The sequence below is a fragment of the Salvelinus alpinus genome, chromosome 7 (assembly GCF_045679555.1).
Source record: "Salvelinus alpinus chromosome 7, SLU_Salpinus.1, whole genome shotgun sequence".
In the NCBI taxonomy this organism is placed as follows: Eukaryota; Metazoa; Chordata; class Actinopteri; order Salmoniformes; family Salmonidae; genus Salvelinus; species Salvelinus alpinus.
Window position 1 is genome coordinate 42,188,035 of NC_092092.1, and position 20,433 is coordinate 42,208,467.

Here is a 20,433-nt window from a genome sequence, read left to right on the forward strand (position 1 = left end):
TTTGATGTGGCTCTCTGCAAAATCACTGGAAGTTTTGGAAGCCAAACATTACTGAGTGTAACGTGCCAATGTAAACAGATTTGTGGATATAAATATGAACTTTATCGAACAAAACACATGTATTGATTAACATGAAGTCCTATGAGTGTCATCTGATGAAGATCATCAAAGGTTAGTGATTAATTCTATCTCTATTTCAGATATTTGTGACTCCTCTCTTTGGCTGGAAAAATGTGTTATGCTGCCAGACTTAATTGCCTTACCCTTTTGCCTCATCCCTCTCAACCAGACCATTTTTAAATTCCCTTGGATTGATGTAGAATTTAACCTTTCAGTGATACCCATCCCGGATCCGGGAGCATCCTCATCAAAAAAGCTGACTAGCATAGCCTAGCCTAACGGGACAGGGATATCATATAATATAATTTTCATGAAATCACAAGTCCAATACAGCAAATGAAAGAAACATCTTGTGAATCCAGCCATCATTTCCGATTTTTTTAAAATGTTTTACAGCGAAACACTATGTATTTCTATTAGCTAACCACAATAGCCAAACCCACAACCGCATATTTTCACCATGTTTCCACCGCATAGGTAGCTTTCACAAAACCGACAAAATAGAGAAAATTAGTCACTAACCAAGAAACAACTTCATCAGATGAGTCTTATAACATGTCATACAATACATTTGTTTTGTTCGAAAATGTGCATATTTGAGGTATAAATCATAGTTTTACATTGCAGCCACAATCACAAATAGCACCAAAGCAGCCAGAATAATTAGAGAGCAACGTGAAATACATAAATACTCATCATAAAACATTTATGAAAAATACATGAAAGATAAACATCTTGTGAATCCAGCCAATATTTCCGATTTTAAGTGTTTCACAGCAAACACACAATATATATTTCTATTAGCTCACTACAATAGCCAAACACACAACGCCATTTACTCCCCGCCAAAATAGCTTTCACAAAACCGACAAAATAGAGAAAATTAATCACTAACCTTGAACAAATTCATCAGATGACAGTCTTATAACATCATGTTATACAATTATGTTTTGTTCAAAAATGTGCATATTTAGAGCTACAAATCCTGATTATACATTGTGAATACGTAGCATCGATTCACCAGAATCTCCGGAGATATTTTGGACACTCACCTAATCTGACCAAAGAACTCATCATAAACTTTACATAAAAATACTTGTATGGCAAATGAAAGATACACTGGTTCTTAATGCAACCGCCGTGTTAGATTTTTAAAAATAACTTTACCATAACATACAGCATGCGTTATTGCGAGACAGCGCTCACCAAAACGGCGGAGAATAGGACTCAACATTTTACACAGAAATACGAAATAACATCAAATGTTTTCTTACTTTTGTTGAGCTTCCATCAGAATGTTGTACAAGGAGTCCTTGGTCCAGAATAAATCGTTGTTTGGTTTTAGAATGTCCATTTCTTCTGTCGAATTCGCGCCACAATGCTAGCCAAGGTTGCTAACATTCCCATCCTCTCTTGACGCAAAGAACGGAAAACTCCAAGTCCCAATAAACGTTGAATAAACTGCTGAAACTCAGTTGAGAACCTACTTCATGATGTTATTATCAAATAAAATCAGAGCCGGAGATATTCGCCGTGTAAACCGAACGCTTTTCAGAAGCCAAAGAAAATTCCTGACCTGCCACTCCAAAAGCTCTTGTTCGGCCTCAGATCAAGCTAGACACCCCATTCCACCTTCCACTGCCTGTTGACATCTAGTGGAAGGCGTATGAAGTGCATGCATATCGATAAATAAAAGCCAGTTGAATAGGCAGGCCCTGACACAGAGCCTCGTTTTCAGATTTTTCACTTCCTGTATGGAAGTTTGCTGCAAAATGAGTTCTGTTTTACTCACAGATATAATTCAAACAGTTTTAGAAACGTGAGTTTTCTATCCAATAGTAATAATAATATGCATATTGTATGATCTAGAACAGAGTACGAGGCCGTTTCATTTGGGCACGATTTTTTCCCAAAGTGAAAACAGCGCCCCCCCCCCCCTATTGACAAGAAGTTAACCTTTCTGAAATCCCCATCCCGGATCTGGGATTTCTGTCATTAAAAACCCTGACTAGCATAGCGTAGCCTAGCGCCAGAGGGTAATCATAAAATATAATTTCATGAAATCACAAGTGCAATATTGCAAAACACAGCTTAGCCTTTTGTTAATCCATCTGTCGTCTCAGATTTTGAAATTATGCTTTCCAGCGAATGCAATACTTGCATTTGTGTAAATGTATCGATCGCTCGACAAAACAATAATAACAGCTAGCGCCAGGTAACTCGGTAACAAAAACCAGCAAAGCAATCAAATTAATCGTTTACCTTTGATCTTCAGTTGGTTTCACTCACGAGACTCCCAGTTAGACAGCAAATGTTCCTTTTGTTCCATAAAGATATGTTTTATATCCAAATACCTCCGTTTGTTTGATGCGTCATCACAAGTAATCCACCGGAAAAAGCGTTCGCAACAACAGCGGAAAAAATTCCATATTATAGCCATTTTTTTTGGAATCTTTTAATGCTAAAATCAGTTCTTTTTAATATCTAATTTCAAATGTTCTGAGCTAGCCCTCCTGATGTCGTTTGACCCCCATTTGGACTACGACAGTGTCAGCTCCCGGCATCTGTGGTAGAACAGTCGAAAGCAGCCTTGTTATGTCCTGTGCTCCTGGGTAGCACAGGGTTTTTGCCTTTGGGACCGAGATGTTTCTCACCATAGAGCTGCCTACAATGACAGCTGCTGACGTTGAATGGGCCGGTCGAGGCTGGGAGCTCTGAGGATCTGAACCCAAGGGAGATCCACCGGAAAGGGAGACAGAGCTGAGGACGAAGACGCAGGTACCTCCGGATCCGATCTTGATTGGGAAGCCACCACGGACAAAGGCGCCACAACGTCTGGATCCAGGGCGGCAAAGCTGTTTCTGGTCTGTCAGTTCCGGGCTCAACATCTCTATGGAGACCCCCGTTGTCAGAGGACACCTTCTTCCACGGCGAGTGATATACATCCATGGCTGGTTGGTTGGGTCGAGGTCAGCTCTGTTCTCCAGAGAAGGGGGAGACCCCTTCGGGGATCGTCACCTTTCCTTCAAATGTTCAATGTAGAGTCAAATTGCATGATAACATCAAGGCCTAAAATAGGTTATTCAAATGATCCTATCCACACCCCTGCATCAATCTTCATTGGACCAATAGAAATTGTTGCCCTTGTACTGAGGACATATCTGCATAAGATATGTGACTTTAGCACCTATCTACAAAATAAATCTACTGCAAAGTTGACCATGTTCACATATTCACATAGGGGTCTGTTTACCTCCACAGCATCCAGCATTCTCTGCTGCTGAGCCGGAGAGAGCTTCTTAAATTTCTGCGTCAGCATTGTCGTTGGGGCTGTTGTCTTAATTCCGTTTTCTCTTGGATGGTCCCTGCTTCTCCTGGCCAGTCTTCATAAGAACGTTTTCTTTTCCAACATTCTCGTTGCTGTTGACTAGAAATCCTGCAATAATGACATACACCAGGTTTCTCTTTTGCTGAACGAGTAATGTTATTGGTTTCACTTGGAACCTGCACGGTTTATTATGTTGATTTGATGTCTCTGTCCAGTCGTGACAGCCTGTCGACGATGGCGCCGTAGTTTTGTGTCTCTGTCATTAGTTATGGGAACAAAAGTTTTTCGCAAATCCTCATGTATGGATTGCATCAGCTGATGAGTGATTACACTCAATTCCTCCAAAAATGGGGCATCTTCATCTTACATGTCAGGTAACTCACTGTGTCTAACCACTTCTGCTCCAAACCTTCATTCAACAAATGGTTCTTTCAGTTTTTGAACACATTTTGTTATCTCTCCGCAATTGGTGGTTGCATTGGTCAGACCCTTAAGGAAAACATGTATGGCTCTCCATCCACATCTTGCTCTTCACCACCCACAGCTCTATAACCTTTTCTTCAAGTACATCATGTGCACAGTTCAAATCAAAGGCTAGTAACTGTAACCCACCATAAGGATGTAGAGTTTCTTAACGCTTCAAATGGTCCCATATTTTCATACACACTTCTCGTGGATGTTTCAACATTTTTTGACCATTCATCCAACTGTTTTGTAGATGCTGATTTGTGTGATTACTGTCCCTGGAGGTTTGTCTTTACTACCCCTTTACAGCCTGTGTTCTGAGACACCTAATACATCGTTTGTCACCTCTGTCAGAATCTGACTCTAAGCCAGGCAGTGCTGACCAGATGCTTGAAACCCGATCATCCTTGCACAACTCAGCCTGAGGGTAGATTGAGGGAACAAATGGTACACAGGTGGGGGTCAAGTCTGTTTTTACAACCCTCCTGTAAATGTTGAATCTTTTTTTCAAGGTTCTGTTCACCAAGAGCCCTTAAACTTTCTATCTCTCTTCAATGTCCTGTCATGATTCTCCAGAAATAATTTCTCATCCCGTTTCCTTACTTCGGCTAAAATGGTTAAATACCCGTGTCTTTGTCAAGGAATTAGTTATTCTCCAGGTCTTTAACAGCGTTCCATAACTTCTTGGGGTTAGACCCACAGAGAGAACTGCTCCTTAAAGTAATTAACTTTAGCCTTCCGGATAGCTTGAGTGCACTTATTTCTCATTTGCCTGAACGAGAGCCAGTCAGTGAGTATGTGTTTGCCGAGCCTTATGCCAAATGGAATTCTTGAGGTGGCGTAACTGCCAGATCATGGTTGAACCTGTTTTTAATTCTAATTTTCTTTTATGGGGGCGTGTTTGTTAACAATGCCACTGAAAATACAAAAAAAGAAGGTCCAAGCGTCTTCGACAGAGGGGATCAAGCTGATTCTATACCAATTTACAGAGGCCAGGTCATGAAGGAAGACTTGCTTTTTAGCAAGCGTCTATGACAAGTCAGGACAGGTTGTTTCACTGAGCAGCCATTACGAACACCGGCTGTAAAACATGGGTCATTACAGAAAACCGACTCATACCTGTCAGGATTATTTGTGAGGATAACATTAAGGAGAGTAGCCTTTTCTGGGTTTTTGGAGTAGGGATGCACGATATATCGGAATCGGACGATTATTTGCTAAAAATGCCAACATCGGTATTGGCCCGATGTCTATTTTAACCCCGACGTGCATACCTATATAACGTAGGTACATGACCTAATGATGCCACTTTAAAATGTTGCACTACACGTGCAACACACCATTCCTAACTTGGCCCACAATGTCTGCCGTGTGGATCGAGCAGTCAAGTCGAGCAGTCATTTGAAAGAGTAAGAAAATTTCAGTGAGACAACTCAAAGGCAAAATCCATTAAAGCCACGATAATGGAATTCATTTTCCATGACAATCAACTGTTCTGTCGTGGGTGATGATTTTTGCGATTGGTCGAGCACCAGTACACACTAACGTTACCAAGTGCGCTATTGTTCAGATGTTGCCCTACCGGAGGTACACAGTAATTGCGTCACTGCTATTAGCTTTACGACATACTATGGAATGCCGTTTAGGTCTTTGCGTGTCAAAAAAGATGCATGTCAAATAACACCGTTCTATTATAGAAAGTTGTGTGTTCTGAATTTGCACATGCAAGCCAAGCGCCACCACTACTATCAGTAGCACTGTCAAAGCTGTACAATTTTCACTTTTTCATTTTCACTTTTCTTAGCAATGATTTAGGAATCCTTGTAAGTATTGTTGTTCGCCTATTGAAATTGAACTTCAGTTCATGAAAATAAATAGCTAGCCAGCTACTTAACCCTGTTGCCCAAAGCTAAAGTTATAAGCAGCCAGCTAGCTTCATCTGACTAGTGAGGCTTGACCTGACCGGGTTATGTGTTGTGAAGCTAGCCACAATAAGGTTTAGGCACAATAGGATTTGCGTTTTTCCTTCAAAATAAAAGTACCTCTTTGAAAGTGATGCATAAGGTTAGAATTGGTGGAATCATGCCATATTTAGACTAGATACTGTTTAACAAGGTTGGAATCTGAAGCAATGAAATGGGGTATCAGTCTACTGTGACACCCACAGAACACAACTGTGAAGAATTTACGCACATTTTGGCATTGTAGCTCTTATCGCGGGACTGACTGTGTGAATTCACCTCCCCTGTCAGCCTATTGTGTGTATTGACATTCATATTGCACTGTACAGCTTTACATAAGGATTGGGGATCAATGAAATGGAGTAGATCTACTCAATACATAATCTATTTTTTCCCAACGTCCTCAGTTATCAGACTCATTTTTTTTTCGGGAATAGTGTTCCCGCAATAAGAGCTACGATGCTAATGTTCTCTGGGTGTCACTGAGTAGACTGATACCCCATGTCATCGATCCACAATCCATAGGTAAGGCTGTACAGTGAAATAAGTATGCCCCCAATGCAATTCTAAAGTCGAATACATTCTGTGTGATTAACAGATTTGACATATTATCAAATGATTGTCTTTTGTTGATTTTATATAACATTCCAATCTCGTTTAGCATGATCTATTAAATTATGGCATAATTCTACTATTTGTATTCATTTGCATCACTGTCAATGACAATGTTATTTTGAAGGCTAACCGCAAAGTCCACTGTTGTGGCTAATCCTTATTGTGGCTAGCGTCACATATGGGTCCGACCACCATTAATCAAATAAGTACTGTCTTATGTATTAGGGCTATTTTAGACGACACCTAGCTATATAGTTAGCTAGCTAACTATAGCTACTGAAACAGATTGTTGTTTTGCTATGTTTTTGGGGAATATTTTTTTTTGCATCCATGAGCTAGCTAGCTTTTTTTACCAGCACTGTAGGTACGCGAGCCAACTTTACCAGCATCATGAGTCGTTGTGACAAAATACGAGTGATTGTGTAATAACTACATGAAAAATGTATGAACGCGTTAAATTATTTGACGTGCAGTCATATTCAGGTCCTGATTGGTCAACAAGCTTATTTTGACTTTTTTTGACATGCAAATACCCAAACGGCGATCCATAGAAATCCTGGTTGAGAATAAAACGACTGAACAAATGAACAATGTCATGACGTCGCCTGCTTGGGTAGTGCAAACCCCATCCCCCTCTCCCTTTCCTACCACAACCCATGCAGTGATCACAGAGAGATGTCGTTAATTCCTGAGAATCTCCTCATGGCCAACAGTATTAAGAGAGGGTAAACTTTCAGGACAAAGGAATTCTCTTCCACCTCACAGAACTTGAGGTACGAACATATTTCATATTCCTGCAAAAGTATAAAAGATCGGTGGAGAGTCCAGCTATGAACCGGTCCATTTGTCACCACGTGGGAAACTCATGAGAGACTGTGGGACTACATTACCATACCGCTGTTTATATAATAATCTCAGATATGAGGTTTACATCTGTTTGTTGTATAAAATGAATGAGTGAGTATGATACTAATTGTGTAATATGATTTTGAACTGTTTAATGAAGGAAAATACAAATCCCTGTTGTATTTGAACTAAATCCAAGGACCGCCCTGAGCCAGTTGGGTCAGAGACCATGGGACAGCCCCTCTCTGCTATCTGAATAAAAGCCAACTATGAGAAATTACCATTTAGACCATGTTTATCCTCCAAGGAGGAGAACGAAGGTTGAGTATAATTGCTGAATCTTTAACCATACCACGTGGTTAAAACTCTTATACGAATCATAACAAGTCTTTGATATTGACTACTAGTCTGCAGCTAGGAATTCGGTATCATTGAACGCGAAGAAAGACAACCGCCGAAACAAGCATTCTATAACGAATGTCACTCTGAACAATCCACAATAACTACGACAGAAGGAACTCCAACCAAAACGAACTTCTCTCCAACGATCAAGACGACACACACACCGAGCGTAACTATATATATTGATTGCAATTGTTCCCGAATGAGTGAGCGTTCATGTGTAAGGATTAGCATGTCAATTGTTATAATTATGGACTCTGTAGTGAAATCTTAGTCGAACCGCCATTTTCCCTTTGTCTAACAAGCTATGCCGGTTCAGCCCACTAGGGCATGTTTCTCCTATCATTTCATGTAACTATTTTAAGTTTGTTTGTTTATGCATTTCTGTGAATTAATTAGTTAGTAATAAATAAATGATTTAAGACAATTGATGTATGGATGACTCATAGTGAAGACTGGGTTCGTGCAGATAATCAACAATTTACGACGTTTGGAATGAGACTAACGTAAGGTAGAGTAAATAAATCAAGACTATTGATCAGATATGAAAATATCTGAAAGGTTATATTGGGAAATTATAACTTTAATCTAACTTTCCCTGGTTTCCTCGAATTCATAGTTAATTAATTACATTATTACTCAAGTGATCGCGTAATCCCTAATTACAGGAATCTTTGAAAAAACTATAAGTCTTCAATTTAACGATAGCAAAAACACGACAACAACGAAACGGCACAGCAAGTAAGTGGGGGAAAAAATAGTTTTTGATTGTTTTACTGGTAATGGGGACATATTTAAAAGCCAACAAAATAACTTTTTGGTGTGTGCGTGACCTTTTCATGCAAGGCTCTTTGTCAATAGGTGTCTCTTCACCTCTCCTTCATCAGCACTGATCTGAAGGAACTGACAGTTGAAAACCAGCTTAATTATGATCCTTCACCATATTGTTTTTATCCAGTGCAGATGAAGGGAAGAAAACGAGGAGAGGGCAGACTTTAAAAAAATTATATATACTTGTAAAGTGGATATATCATAGAACACAAAAGTAAACGTTTCTGGAGACACCGTGCCGTACCTCAGGGTTCTCAAAACAAAGTCAATAGAAAAGAAAAACAACGAACGGCGCGCAATCGGTCACGGGCTCAAAACAGCTCTGGTTCATTTAGAGTCCACTGGAAGAATGTTCTCATTCTTCCTCGTTTTTCAGAATACAAGCCTGAAACTGTCTGAAGACTGACATCTAGTGGAAGCCATAGGAACTGCAATTTGGGTCCTATCCAAATGCATACTGTATAGGCATTCAATAGAAAAGTGCCCACATCAAAAATATCCTGGATGGATTTTCCTCGGTTTTTGCCTGCCATATCAGTTCTGTTATACTCAGACATTATTTTAACAGTTTTGGAAACTTTTCTATCCAATACTACCATGCATATCCTAGCTTCTGGGCCTGAGTAACAGGCAGTTTACTTTTGGCATGTTTGTCATTCAAACTTCAAAATACTGCCCCCTACCCAAGAGGTTAAATAAGGTAATTGTTTTGCCCCACAGTTAGTGAAACAGCTAAAATGGTTTACATACCAAGTGTTGTCATCGATTCCTTGTAGAGACGCCACACTGCTGCTTTTGTCACATGGGATGGCAGCAGCTTGCCACAAGTGTTTGTCCTGTGTTGTGGAAAAATTCTTACACGGACACTCGGTCTATCTTATGAGTCATTGTTTGTCAGCGAGCTGGATAGGTTCCAACCAACGCAATGCACCATAGTACACATTTCAATCAGGAGCTTTCCTGGGGCAGTCCCAACAGTTGTCTTATATGGCTACACACAGACAAGTTATATTTGCGTAATTAATCATTACCGTTTTGTTTCATGTGACCAACCAACACTGTTTCATAACATGTGACAGACCAACACCTCAGAAGGCTTCTCTCTAAGCTGAGACCTTGAAACTGAGAAATCTTAAGTTCTCAAAACAACGTCATTCGTTCTCAACACGGTCTGGGCGTACTGCCAAATTGCACCTACTGATAGGTGATTTGTACTGTCAGCCACTTGCATGAACACAAATTGGTTTAGAACAGCACAAACATTCAAATTCCCATTCCACCTGGGTGGCGTCCTGGCAATACTATTCCATTATCCTCTGCGTAGTTGAAGTTCACCACTCGCTGCAAGTCCTCATGCTTCAGGTGTAACCTGTGCTTGATTGGGCCAGCTCTCTTTTTGATGGGAGGCATTAGACCGTTCTCTTTATATGACTGGTGGAGGAGAGTCAGGTGTGTTCTACTGATGCTGAAAGACAAATTCCAGATACAAAAATATTTGTATTATTATACGATAGCAATGCTGCCGTGTCAATAACATGTCTCCAAAAATGACACGGTGTCTCCACATTTAGCAATTGTGACACACCTTCCATATTCACTTTTCTGAGACGGAGCCCATGTGAAACACGTTGGTTGTTGGTACTGGTCCCTCCGGGTCACTCTACCGGCCTTATGCCACAGATGGGAAGACTAAGTTTATTCCCAAAAAGCCATCAATGCACTCTGTAACCACTGGTCAAGTAGTCACAGAATGATCAATCTTTCTCTTTATTTTCTTGCAGGGTGTGCAAACTATGTCCTACTTCAGCAAGAACTGGAGACGTGTCGTCAAGAAAATGAGAGACTGCAAGCAGGTATTATTCAAATGGAAAATTTATATCGTTTTTTTTTGGGGGGGGGGGGGGTTACAGCCTACGGTTGAATGGCGGCAACCCTGCTTACTGAGATTTGCGGCCCAAAACCACTCCCTTTTCCCGGGATAAATAGCTGCGAGAAACTGGTCAATTATAATACCTTTACATGAACAGCATGGTGTGAAATGGAACTGTTAAATTATATGCGACGTCTAAATATGGCTTCTCTACGGCCTCTGCATGATGAATTAACGCTCAAGGTGGGGACAGACAGCCCATCTCAATATGGAGCGCAGTTCACAATGCACGTAGACCTACGTATCTCATCATGGTAAGAGTTTTAAAACAGCCCATCACTCGATTTATTGTTGCTTTAAATCAGTGAACTCGCAAACACTCTCTCGCAGTCTCTCTCTCTCTATCCATCAACCCTTTTACTCTGTACTTTGTTGAAGCACTTTTGGCAGCGATTCTAGCCTCGAGCAGGTTGAGAGCTTCAAGTTCCTTGGTGTCCACATCACCGACAAACTAGAATGGTCCAAACACACCAAGACAGTCGTGAAGAGGGCACGACAAAGCCTATTCCCCCTCAGGAAAAAAGATTTGGCATGTGTCCTGAGATCCTCAAAAGGTTCTACAGCTGCAACATCGAGGGCATCCTGACTGGTTGCATCACTGCCTGGTACGGCAATTGCTCGGCCTCCGACCAAGGCACTACAGAGGGTAGTGTGTACTGCCCAGTACATCACTGGGGCTAAGCTGCCTGCCATCCAGGACATCTACACCAGGCCGTGTCAGAGGAAGGCCCTAAAAATTGTCAAAGACCCCAGCCACCCCAGTCATAGACTGTTCTCTCTACTACCGCATGGCACGCGGTACTGGAGTGCCAAGTCTAGAACAAAAAGGCTTCTCAGCAGTTTTTACCCCCAAGCCATAAGACTCCTGAACAGGTAATCAAATGGCTACCCGGACTATTTGCATTGTGTAACCCCCCCCCCCCCCCAACCCCTCTTTTACGCTGCTGTTATTCGCTGTTTATCATATATGCATAGTCACTTTAATGATACAGTCATGTACATACTACCTCAATTGGCCCGACCAACCAGTGCTCCCGCACATTGGCTTACCGGGCCATCTGCATTGTGTCCCGCAACCCACCACCCGCCAACCCCTCTTTTACGCTTCTGCTACTCTCTGTTCATCATATATGCATAGTCACTTTAACCATATCTACATGTACATACTACCTCAATCGGCCCGATTTAACCAGTGTCTGTATGTAGCCTTGCTACTTTTATAGCGTCGCTACTGTATATAGCCTCGCTACTGTTATTTTTCACTGCACTGTGGAGAAGGTTTTCATCAAGGATCTCTCTGTACTTTGCTCCGTTAATCTTTCCCTCGATCCGGACTAGTCCACCAGTCCCTGCTGCTGAAAACCATCCCCACTGCGTGATGCTGCCACCACCATGCTTCACCGTAGTGGTGGTGCCAGGTTTTTTCCAGACGTGACGGTTGGCATTCAGGCCAAAGAAGTACTGGTACTGCTTGATCTGTGGCAGGCGCCTGAAGTACGGAGTCAGGTGTTGTTGCCAGCCATAGCTTTCCACCAGCAACGTATCATCCATATCTTTATTTATATGCAGTTGAAGTCAGAAGTTTACATACACCTTAGCCCTAATACATTTAAACTCAGTCTTTCACAATTCTTGACATTTAATCCTAGTAAACATTCCCTGTCTTAGGTCAGTTAGGATCGCCACTTTATTTTAAGAATGTCAAATGTCAGAATAATAGTAGAGTGATTTTATTTCTTCATCACATTCCCAGTGGGTCAGAAGTTTAAATACACTGAATTAGTATTTGGTAGCATTGCCTTTTTAAAATTGTTTAACTTGGGTCAAAGGTTTCGGGTAGCCTTCCACAAGCTTCCCACAATAAATTGGGTGAATTTTGACCCATTCCTCCTGACAGAGCTGGTGTAACAGTCAGGTCTGTAGGCCTCCTTGCTCGCACACGCTTTTTCAGTTCTGCCTACAAATGTTCTATAAGATTGAGGTCAGGGCTTTGTGATGGCCACTCCAATACCTTGACTTTGTAGTCCTTAAGCCATTTTGCAACAATTCTGGAAGTTTGCTTGGGGCCATTGTCCATTTGGAAGACCCATTTGCAACCAAGCTTTCACTTCCTGACTGATGTCTTGATGTTGCTTCAATATATCCACATAATTTTCCTTCCTCACGATGCCATATTTTGAAGTGCACGAGTCCCTCCTGCAGCAAAGCACCCCCACAACATGATGCTGCTATCCCCATGCTTCACGGTTGAGATGGTGTTCTTCGGCTTGCAAGCCTCCCTTTATCCTCCAAACATAACGATAGTCATTATGGCCGAACAGTTCTATTTTTGTTTCATCAGACCAGAGGACATTTCTCCAAAAAGTTTTAACTTTGTCCCCATATGCAGTTGCAAACCGTAGTATGGCTTTTTTATGGTGGTTTTGGAGCAGTGGCTTGTTTCTTCCTTGCTGAATGGCCTTTCAGGTTGTCAACAAAGGGCTCATTTTACTGTGGATATAGATACTTTTGTACCTGTTTCCTCCAGCATCTTCACATGGTCCTTTGCTGTTGTTCTGGGATTGATTTGCACTTTTTGCACAAGTATGTTAATCTCTAGGAGACAGAATGCGTCTCCTTCCTGAGCGGTATGACGACTGCGTGGTCCCATGGTGTTTGTACAGATAACGTGGTACCTTCAGGTGTTTGAAAATTGCTCCCAAGGATGAACCAGACTTGTGGAGGTTACACTTTTTTTTTCTGAGATCTTGGCTGATTTCTTTTGATTTTCCCATGATGTCAAGCAAAGAGGCACTGAGTTTGAAGGTAGGCCTTGAAATACATCCACAGGTACACCTCCAATTGACTCAAATGATGTCAATTGTCCTGGCCTTAGAAGATTCTGATAGGCTATCACTTTCTGGAATTTTCCAAGCTGTTTAAAGGCAGTCAACTTAGTGTATGTAAACTTCTGACCCACTGGAATTGTGATAGTGAAATAATCTGTCTGTAAACAATTTTTTGAAAAATGGCTTCTGTCATGCACAAAGTAGATGTCCTAACCTACTTGCCAAAACTATAGTCCGTTAACAAGAAATTTGTGGAGTGGTTGAAAAACGAGTTTTAGTGACTCCAACCTAAGTGTATGTAAACTTCCGACTTCAACTGTATATCTAGCCATCTATGTCCTTAATCAGTATGAAGGAGGAAAGGTTGCTTACTTGTTGAGCAAAATCAAAGCTGTAATGCATCGTGATGTCTTTGCTTGCTGGTTCAGTAGGGGCCCCCAGAAACAACTGCAGGTCTTGACAGGTGGTCTTGCAGTCATCAACCATCTTCTGGTAGACCGACCGCTCACTCTGAACAAGCAGGAGATGCTGCTCTTGCTTCTAGCATGATTTTACAATAGCAATGCTGCCGTGTCAATAACATGTCTCCAGTTGTTTACATTTAGCAATTGTGACGCAACTTCCATATTCACTTTCCATGCACTTTTTTGAGACAGAGCCCATGTGAAACACGTTGGTTGTTGGTACTGATCCCTCCGGGTCACTCTACCGGCCTTATGCCACAGATGGGAAGACTAAGTTTATTCCCAAAAAGCCATCAATGCACTCTGTAACCACTGGTCAAGTAGTCACAGAATGATCAATCTTTCTCTTTATTTTCTTGCAGGGTGTGCAAACTATGTCCTACTTCAGCAAGAACTGGAGACGTGTCGTCAAGAAAATGAAAGACTGCAAGCAGGTATTATTCAAATGGAAAATTTATATCGTTTTTTTGGGGGGGGGGGGGGGGGGGGTTACAGCCTACGGTTGAATGGCGGCGACCCTGCTTACTGAGATTTGCGGCCCAAAACCACTCCCTTTTCCCGGGATAAATAGCTGCGAGAAACTGGTCAATTATAATACCTTTACATGAACAGCATGGTGTGAAATGGAACTGTTAAATTATATGCGACGTCTAAATATGGCTTCTCTACGGCCTCTGCATGATGAATTAACGCTCAAGGTGGTGACAGACAGCCCATCTCAATATGGAGCGCAGTTCACAATGCACGTAGACCTACGTATCTCATCTTGGTAAGAGTTTTAAAACAGCCCATCACTCGAATATTGTTGCTTTAAATCAGTGAACTCGCAAACACTCTCTCGCAGTCTTTCTCTCTATCCATCAACTCCATTCAAATTGCATCCAAAATAGATAATCCTGTTGTAGTGCATTCAGAAAGTGTTCAGACCCCTTGACTTTTTTTATGTTCCAGCCTTATTCTAAAATGGGTCAAATGTTTTTTCCACTCATCAATTTATACACAGTACCCTGTAATGATAAAGCAAAATGTGTTTATATATTTTTTTGTGCAAAAAAAATAAATGAAATATCACATCTAGATAAGTATTCAGACCCTTTTACTCTGTACCTTGTTGAAGCACTTTTGGCAGCGATTACAGCCTTGAGTCTTCTTCGGTATAACGCTACAAGCTTGGCATACCTGTATTTGGGGAGTTTCTCCCATTCTTCTCTGCAAATCCTCTCAAGTTCTGTCAGGTTGGCTGGGGAGCGTCGCTGCACAGCTATTTTCAGGTCTCCAGAGATGTTAGATTGGGTTCAAGTCTGGGCTCTGGCTGGACCACTCAAGGACAGTCAGACCTGTCCAGAATCCACTCCTGTGTTGTCTTGGCTGTGTGCTTAGTCGTTGTCTTGTTGGAAGGTGAACCTTCTCCCCAGTCTGAGGTCCTGAGCACTCTGGAGAAGGTTTTCATCAAGGATCTCTCTGTACTTTGCTCCGTTATAATCTTTCCCTCGGTCCGGACTAGTCTACCAGTCCCTGCTGCTGAAAACCATCCCCACTGCGTGATGCTGCCACCACCATGCTTCACCGTAGTGGTGGTGCCAGGTTTTTTCCAGACGTGACGGTTGGCATTCAGGCCAAAGAAGTACTGGTACTGCTTGATCTGTGGCAGGGGCCTGAAGTACGGAGTCAGGTGTTGTTGCCAGCCATAGCTTTCCACCAGCACCGTATCATCCATATCTTTATTTATATGCAGTTGAAGTCAGAAGTTTACATACACCTTAGCCAAATACATTTAAACTCAGTCTTTCACAATTCTTGACATTTAATCCTAGTAAAAATTCCCTGTCTTAGGTCAGTTAGGATCGCCACTTTATTTTAAGAATGTCAAATGTCAGAATAATAGTAAAGAATGATTTTATTTCTTCATCACATTCCCAGTGGGTCAGAAGTTTAAATACACTGAATTAGTATTTGGTAGCATTGCCTTTTTAAATTGTTTAACTTGTGTCAAAGGTTTCGGGTAGCCTTCCACAAGCTTCCCACAATAAATTGGGTGAATTTTGACCCATTCCTCCTGACAGAGCTGGTGTAACTGAGTCAGGTTTGCAGGCCTCCTTGCTCGCACACGCTTTTTCAGGTCTGCCCACGAATGTTCTATAGGATTGAGGTCAGGGCTTTGTGATGGCCACTCCAATACCTTGACTTTGTTGTCCTTAAGCCATTTTGCCACAACTTCGGAAGTTTGCTTGGGGTCATTGTCCATTTGGAATACCCATTTGCAACCAAGCTTCCTGGCTGATGTCTTGATGTTGCTTCAATAGATCCGCATAATTTCCTTCCTCATGATGCCATATATTTTGTGAAGTGCACCAGTCCCTCCTGCAGCAAAGCACCCCCCCACAACATGATGCTGCCACCCCCATGCTTCACGGTTGAGATGGTGTTCTTTGGCTTGCAAGCCTCCCCCTTTTTCCTCCAAACATAACGATAGTCATTATGGCCAAACAGTTCTATTTTTGTTTCATCAGACCAGAGGACATTTCTCCAAAAAGTACGATCTTTGTCCCCATGTGTAGTTGCAAACCGTAGTCTGGCTTTTTTTATGACGGTTTTGGAGTAGTGGCTTCTTCCTTGTTGAGTGGCCTTTCAGGTTATGTCAACCAAAGGGCTCGTTTTACTGTGGATATAGATACTTTTGTACCTGTTTCCTCCAGCATCTTCACATGGTCCTTTGCTGTTGTTCTGGGATTGATTTGAACTTTTCACACCAAAGTAGGTGCGTCTCCTTCCTAAGCGGTATGACGGCTGCGTGGTCCCATGGTGTTTATACTTGCGTACAGATGAACGTGGTACCTTCAGGTGTTTGGAAATTGCTCCCAAGGATGAACTAGACTTGTGGAGGTCTGGCTGATTTTCTTTTGATTTTTTCCATGATGTCAAGCAAAGAGGCACTGAGTTTGAAGGTAGGCATTGAAATGCATCCATAGGTACACCTCCAATTGACTCAAATGATGTCAATTAGCCTATCATAAGCTTCTAAAGCCATGATATAATTTTCTGGAATTTTCCAAGCTGTTTAAGGGCGCAGTTAAAGGGCTGGTGATTTATTTTAGCGGGTCTCTGACCTCATTTATCTTTCTGGTTTGGCTGCGTATAGGCTACTTACAGTAAGCCCATAAAACAGATAAGGACTTCTCCTTAGTGTATGGGTCGCTCAGTTGGGGTATAGGGTTGGACTGTTTCGTCATGATAGGACAATAAATCAATAAACTCTTAATTTTTTTTAATGTATTTCCCATATCTGCACAACATTGAAAGTGATCTCACAACCCCTCCTCGCAGACAAATATGGGCTCTGGGATTTGCATCCATTTAATTTTTTCACTCACTTAAGGCCACATTTTTTCCAAACACAAAAACACACACCCCACCTTCCATCACATTTCAACCGCACATACCCACATTCTGTGTCCTCTGTTTGCTGTGTTTTTATCCCTACAATGAGTACTTTTGTGTTCCAGTTCCTTATATTTTAGGATGTATAATTTTGTTAGTTATCCTTCTTATGCTGTCTTATCTAATTATACTAAATAGAAAGTGGAATACTAATTATTTTACAGCATTCTCTATCTTGAGTGGTGTATTTTATTTTTCAATTGTTGTATTTTATTTTGATATTACAGTCCCTAACGTGGATATTATTGGGTGTTCCATTATTTCACTTCTCTATGGGAACTTTAATATTTAGAATAGCTAAGGAGTAGTCTTGGTGTCTGATAACCAAATGTTCCGAATCAGTTTATAGGAGAGCTGCAAGTTTCCTTTAAAAAAAAAATCTATTCTCCTTGAGTGGGTACAGAACTTTGCGCTGTTCTGCAATTTCCTTCTGGAACGGATCATTCGTGCCTGTTTTCGTGCTAGCGAGTCTTTCACCCAGGCTTTTAACCATAACCTCCATTTCAATCTTATTGACTAACTTTTTAGTTCGTTGTTGCAGCTTTTTCGTCACTCATCTCGAGGCTTGCCTTCAACTCCTTTTTATATCTTGACTAATTCAAGTATGCCAAGTTGATCATTTATCGACTTTAACAGATTGGCTTCCACCCTTACCTCAATATTCTTAGACAATTAAGCTAAGCTCTATTTGCACAGGACTAGTAATACTAGAGAACGTTGGTTATGAAATTCGACAGAATTAGTTTTTCCAAACTGCCCCCCGTAAATAATTTTTTACAAATCAATACATTGACAGTTATGACGGAAGCCTGAAGGTTTTGAGTCCAGGCGAAAAGCCGAAAACAGGGCTACACTGAACACGAGCTTGGTTCCCAAGTTTCTAAACCATACCAAACCATCTTAGGTACAGTGTCGCTATAATATTTGAGTTGAGGAAGTGTGATCATAAACATTATGATATTGTAGCGATCCGCAGTAGATCAGATGTGAGCTAAACAGTGCACTTGAGATGCGTTTTTAAGGCTATCGATGCAAAAGTGAACTTATCATTTCCAAACGTTTAGGTCAGTTGTATGCTGCTTTGCGATCGATCAAGGGCGCAATATTTAACTGATGCATTTGGCAATATTCAATTTATTTACACAAAACATATGAACAAAAGCATTCACTGTGGAAGTTGATCCATGTAGGCCCTTCATATATAGGCTATGCGCAGCACTTTGTTCAATTTATCTAATCAGTTCTTGTTTTCGTGCCTGAAATGTCAGCAACACCTGTCAAACAGACATTTCTCTCAAAACACTGGAATGTCGATTCGCACGGGACTAGTATTATCAGAGGACCTTGTAGTTCGCCCAAAAACAGTTATTCTGTCTGGAATTGTTACTCTTGCCATGTACAAATTACTGACGTTTTGTGCTTGTGCACATAATTACATTACCCGACCACCCCCAGTAAAACTAATCCTAGGCCTAGTTCTATGTGTAATCAGGTGTGTGTCCTTAGTCAAGGTTGACAGGAGCGCTCCAAACAAAAGACGAATAATAAATTGACAACTCATAAATGGAATGAAATAAACCAAAACTTGTTTCTCACAAATGTAGCCTAGGTTGTGCGCTCTGCAAACATGTCCACTCCTACATTGACAACGGTAAGACTGTCATAATATGATTTGAATGCATTAACAGAAATAACTTTAACTAAACAAACATTTTAGATGATAATTTATATGGTAAATGTACTGGTGTGCCATCCCCGCGGCCTCCGTAATGGATTAGTCTACTGAGACAGGCGTGAATCAGGCAGGTGTCTTGTGTGGCGTAAAATAGATATTTTCCACAACTAAACTCTTGATCGACCAAATTGGGTCAGCCCTAAATGAAAGTCATCTGTTCCTGGATGAATGACAACGGAAATGATTGTCTGTCAAACGAAAGCACAATGTGTCTGCCTTATATGTAACTTGTCTATAAAAAGTAGAGTTGGATAAGTGTACAGAAACACGAACACAGATGAAATCGTAAATGACTTAAAACACTGTCGTTTTTTGTCCATCAAAAGTACAGTTCAAATCAACTTTTCAGATGAATTCATCAAAGTTGTATTCAGTTATTAATTTTTTGGCCAGACAAATGTCATACATTTGGCTGTAAGTTGTATTGAAGTCTCATTTCAGGTAATTGAATCTAACTTTTAAAAATTTATTCCAGAGCTACGTAATCGTGATGGGATGGACTTGTAAAGGAAGACACAAAAATGGAATGGATTGCACAGATACATGGAATAAGTAACAGATTCAAATGAAGTTGTTTCACATTTTTAAGATTTGATATGCCTATTGGTTGTTTTTCTTTTAGGTTTAGAAGAGGACTGAGTATACCAAACATTAGGAACACTGTCCTAATATAGAGTCCCCCCCTGTTATGAATGTTATGTATAATGACTAAATGATGTATACATTTAAAAGTAATGATAGGGCTGTAACTAACAGAATTCTACCCTGTCTGATGAAGAATGTTTATACATAGGCAAAGAGGAAGTGTTAACAGACAACTTGTGACCACTGTGAAACTAACAACAGGAAAGATGTCTCGTCCCCACTCAGGGAGGGGAGAAACTGTTGGGCTTGCAGTAGATTGTGAAACATGTTGTAGCATATGATAAGCAATGTAGGCATAAAAGAAGACTTGTAAAACAGCATTGTCATTGTCTGAGAGGGACATTTATGACGAAACGAGAGGTATATAAACCAATGTACATGAAATGATGGGCAGAGCTCTCGAGAATAAACGCTATTGGCTAAGTAGATGACTGGTCTCTGTCTATTTTATGTAAATAAGAACCTTACAAATTCTTAGAAATGGACAGAAGTGTTTTAATTGAATTGGTTAATGAACACATAGGAACAAAATTTCTCTAACACCCCCCCACCCCCTCCAATAGGCCTCCACCGTCAATTTGTCGGTGAATGGACTCTACAGGGTGTCAAGCTTTTCACAGGGATGCTGGCCAATGTTAACCCCAATGCGTCCCACAGTTGTCAGGTTGGCTGAATGTCCTTTGGCTGGTGGACCGTTGTTGATACACATGGGAAAGTGTTGAGTGTGAAAAACCCAGCAGCATTTTGACACAAAACGGTGCACCAGGCACCTACTCACATACCCTGTTAAAAAACACTTGAATCTTTTTTTTCTTGCCTATTCAC

General features: G+C 41.1%; 1 protein-coding gene across 5 annotated transcripts in view; it reads left to right on the forward strand.

Annotated features, from left to right (window-relative positions):
• LOC139581060 (uncharacterized) overlaps window positions 1-20,036 on the forward strand; it is a 45,441-nt gene extending 25,405 nt beyond the window's left edge. For 4 of the 5 annotated variants that reach the window (XM_071410413.1, XM_071410415.1, XM_071410411.1 and 1 more), the window contains 3 exons: window positions 10,350-10,421; window positions 14,153-14,224; window positions 19,439-20,036. In XM_071410413.1, the coding sequence (XP_071266514.1) occupies window positions 10,350-10,421; window positions 14,153-14,224; window positions 19,439-19,470 (176 nt within the window). In that variant the 3' untranslated portion in view covers window positions 19,471-20,036. The remainder of the gene's footprint in view (window positions 1-10,349; window positions 10,422-14,152; window positions 14,225-19,438) is intronic. The other variant, XM_071410414.1, reaches the window with a different exon arrangement.
• The last annotated feature ends 397 nt before the right edge of the window (window positions 20,037-20,433 follow it).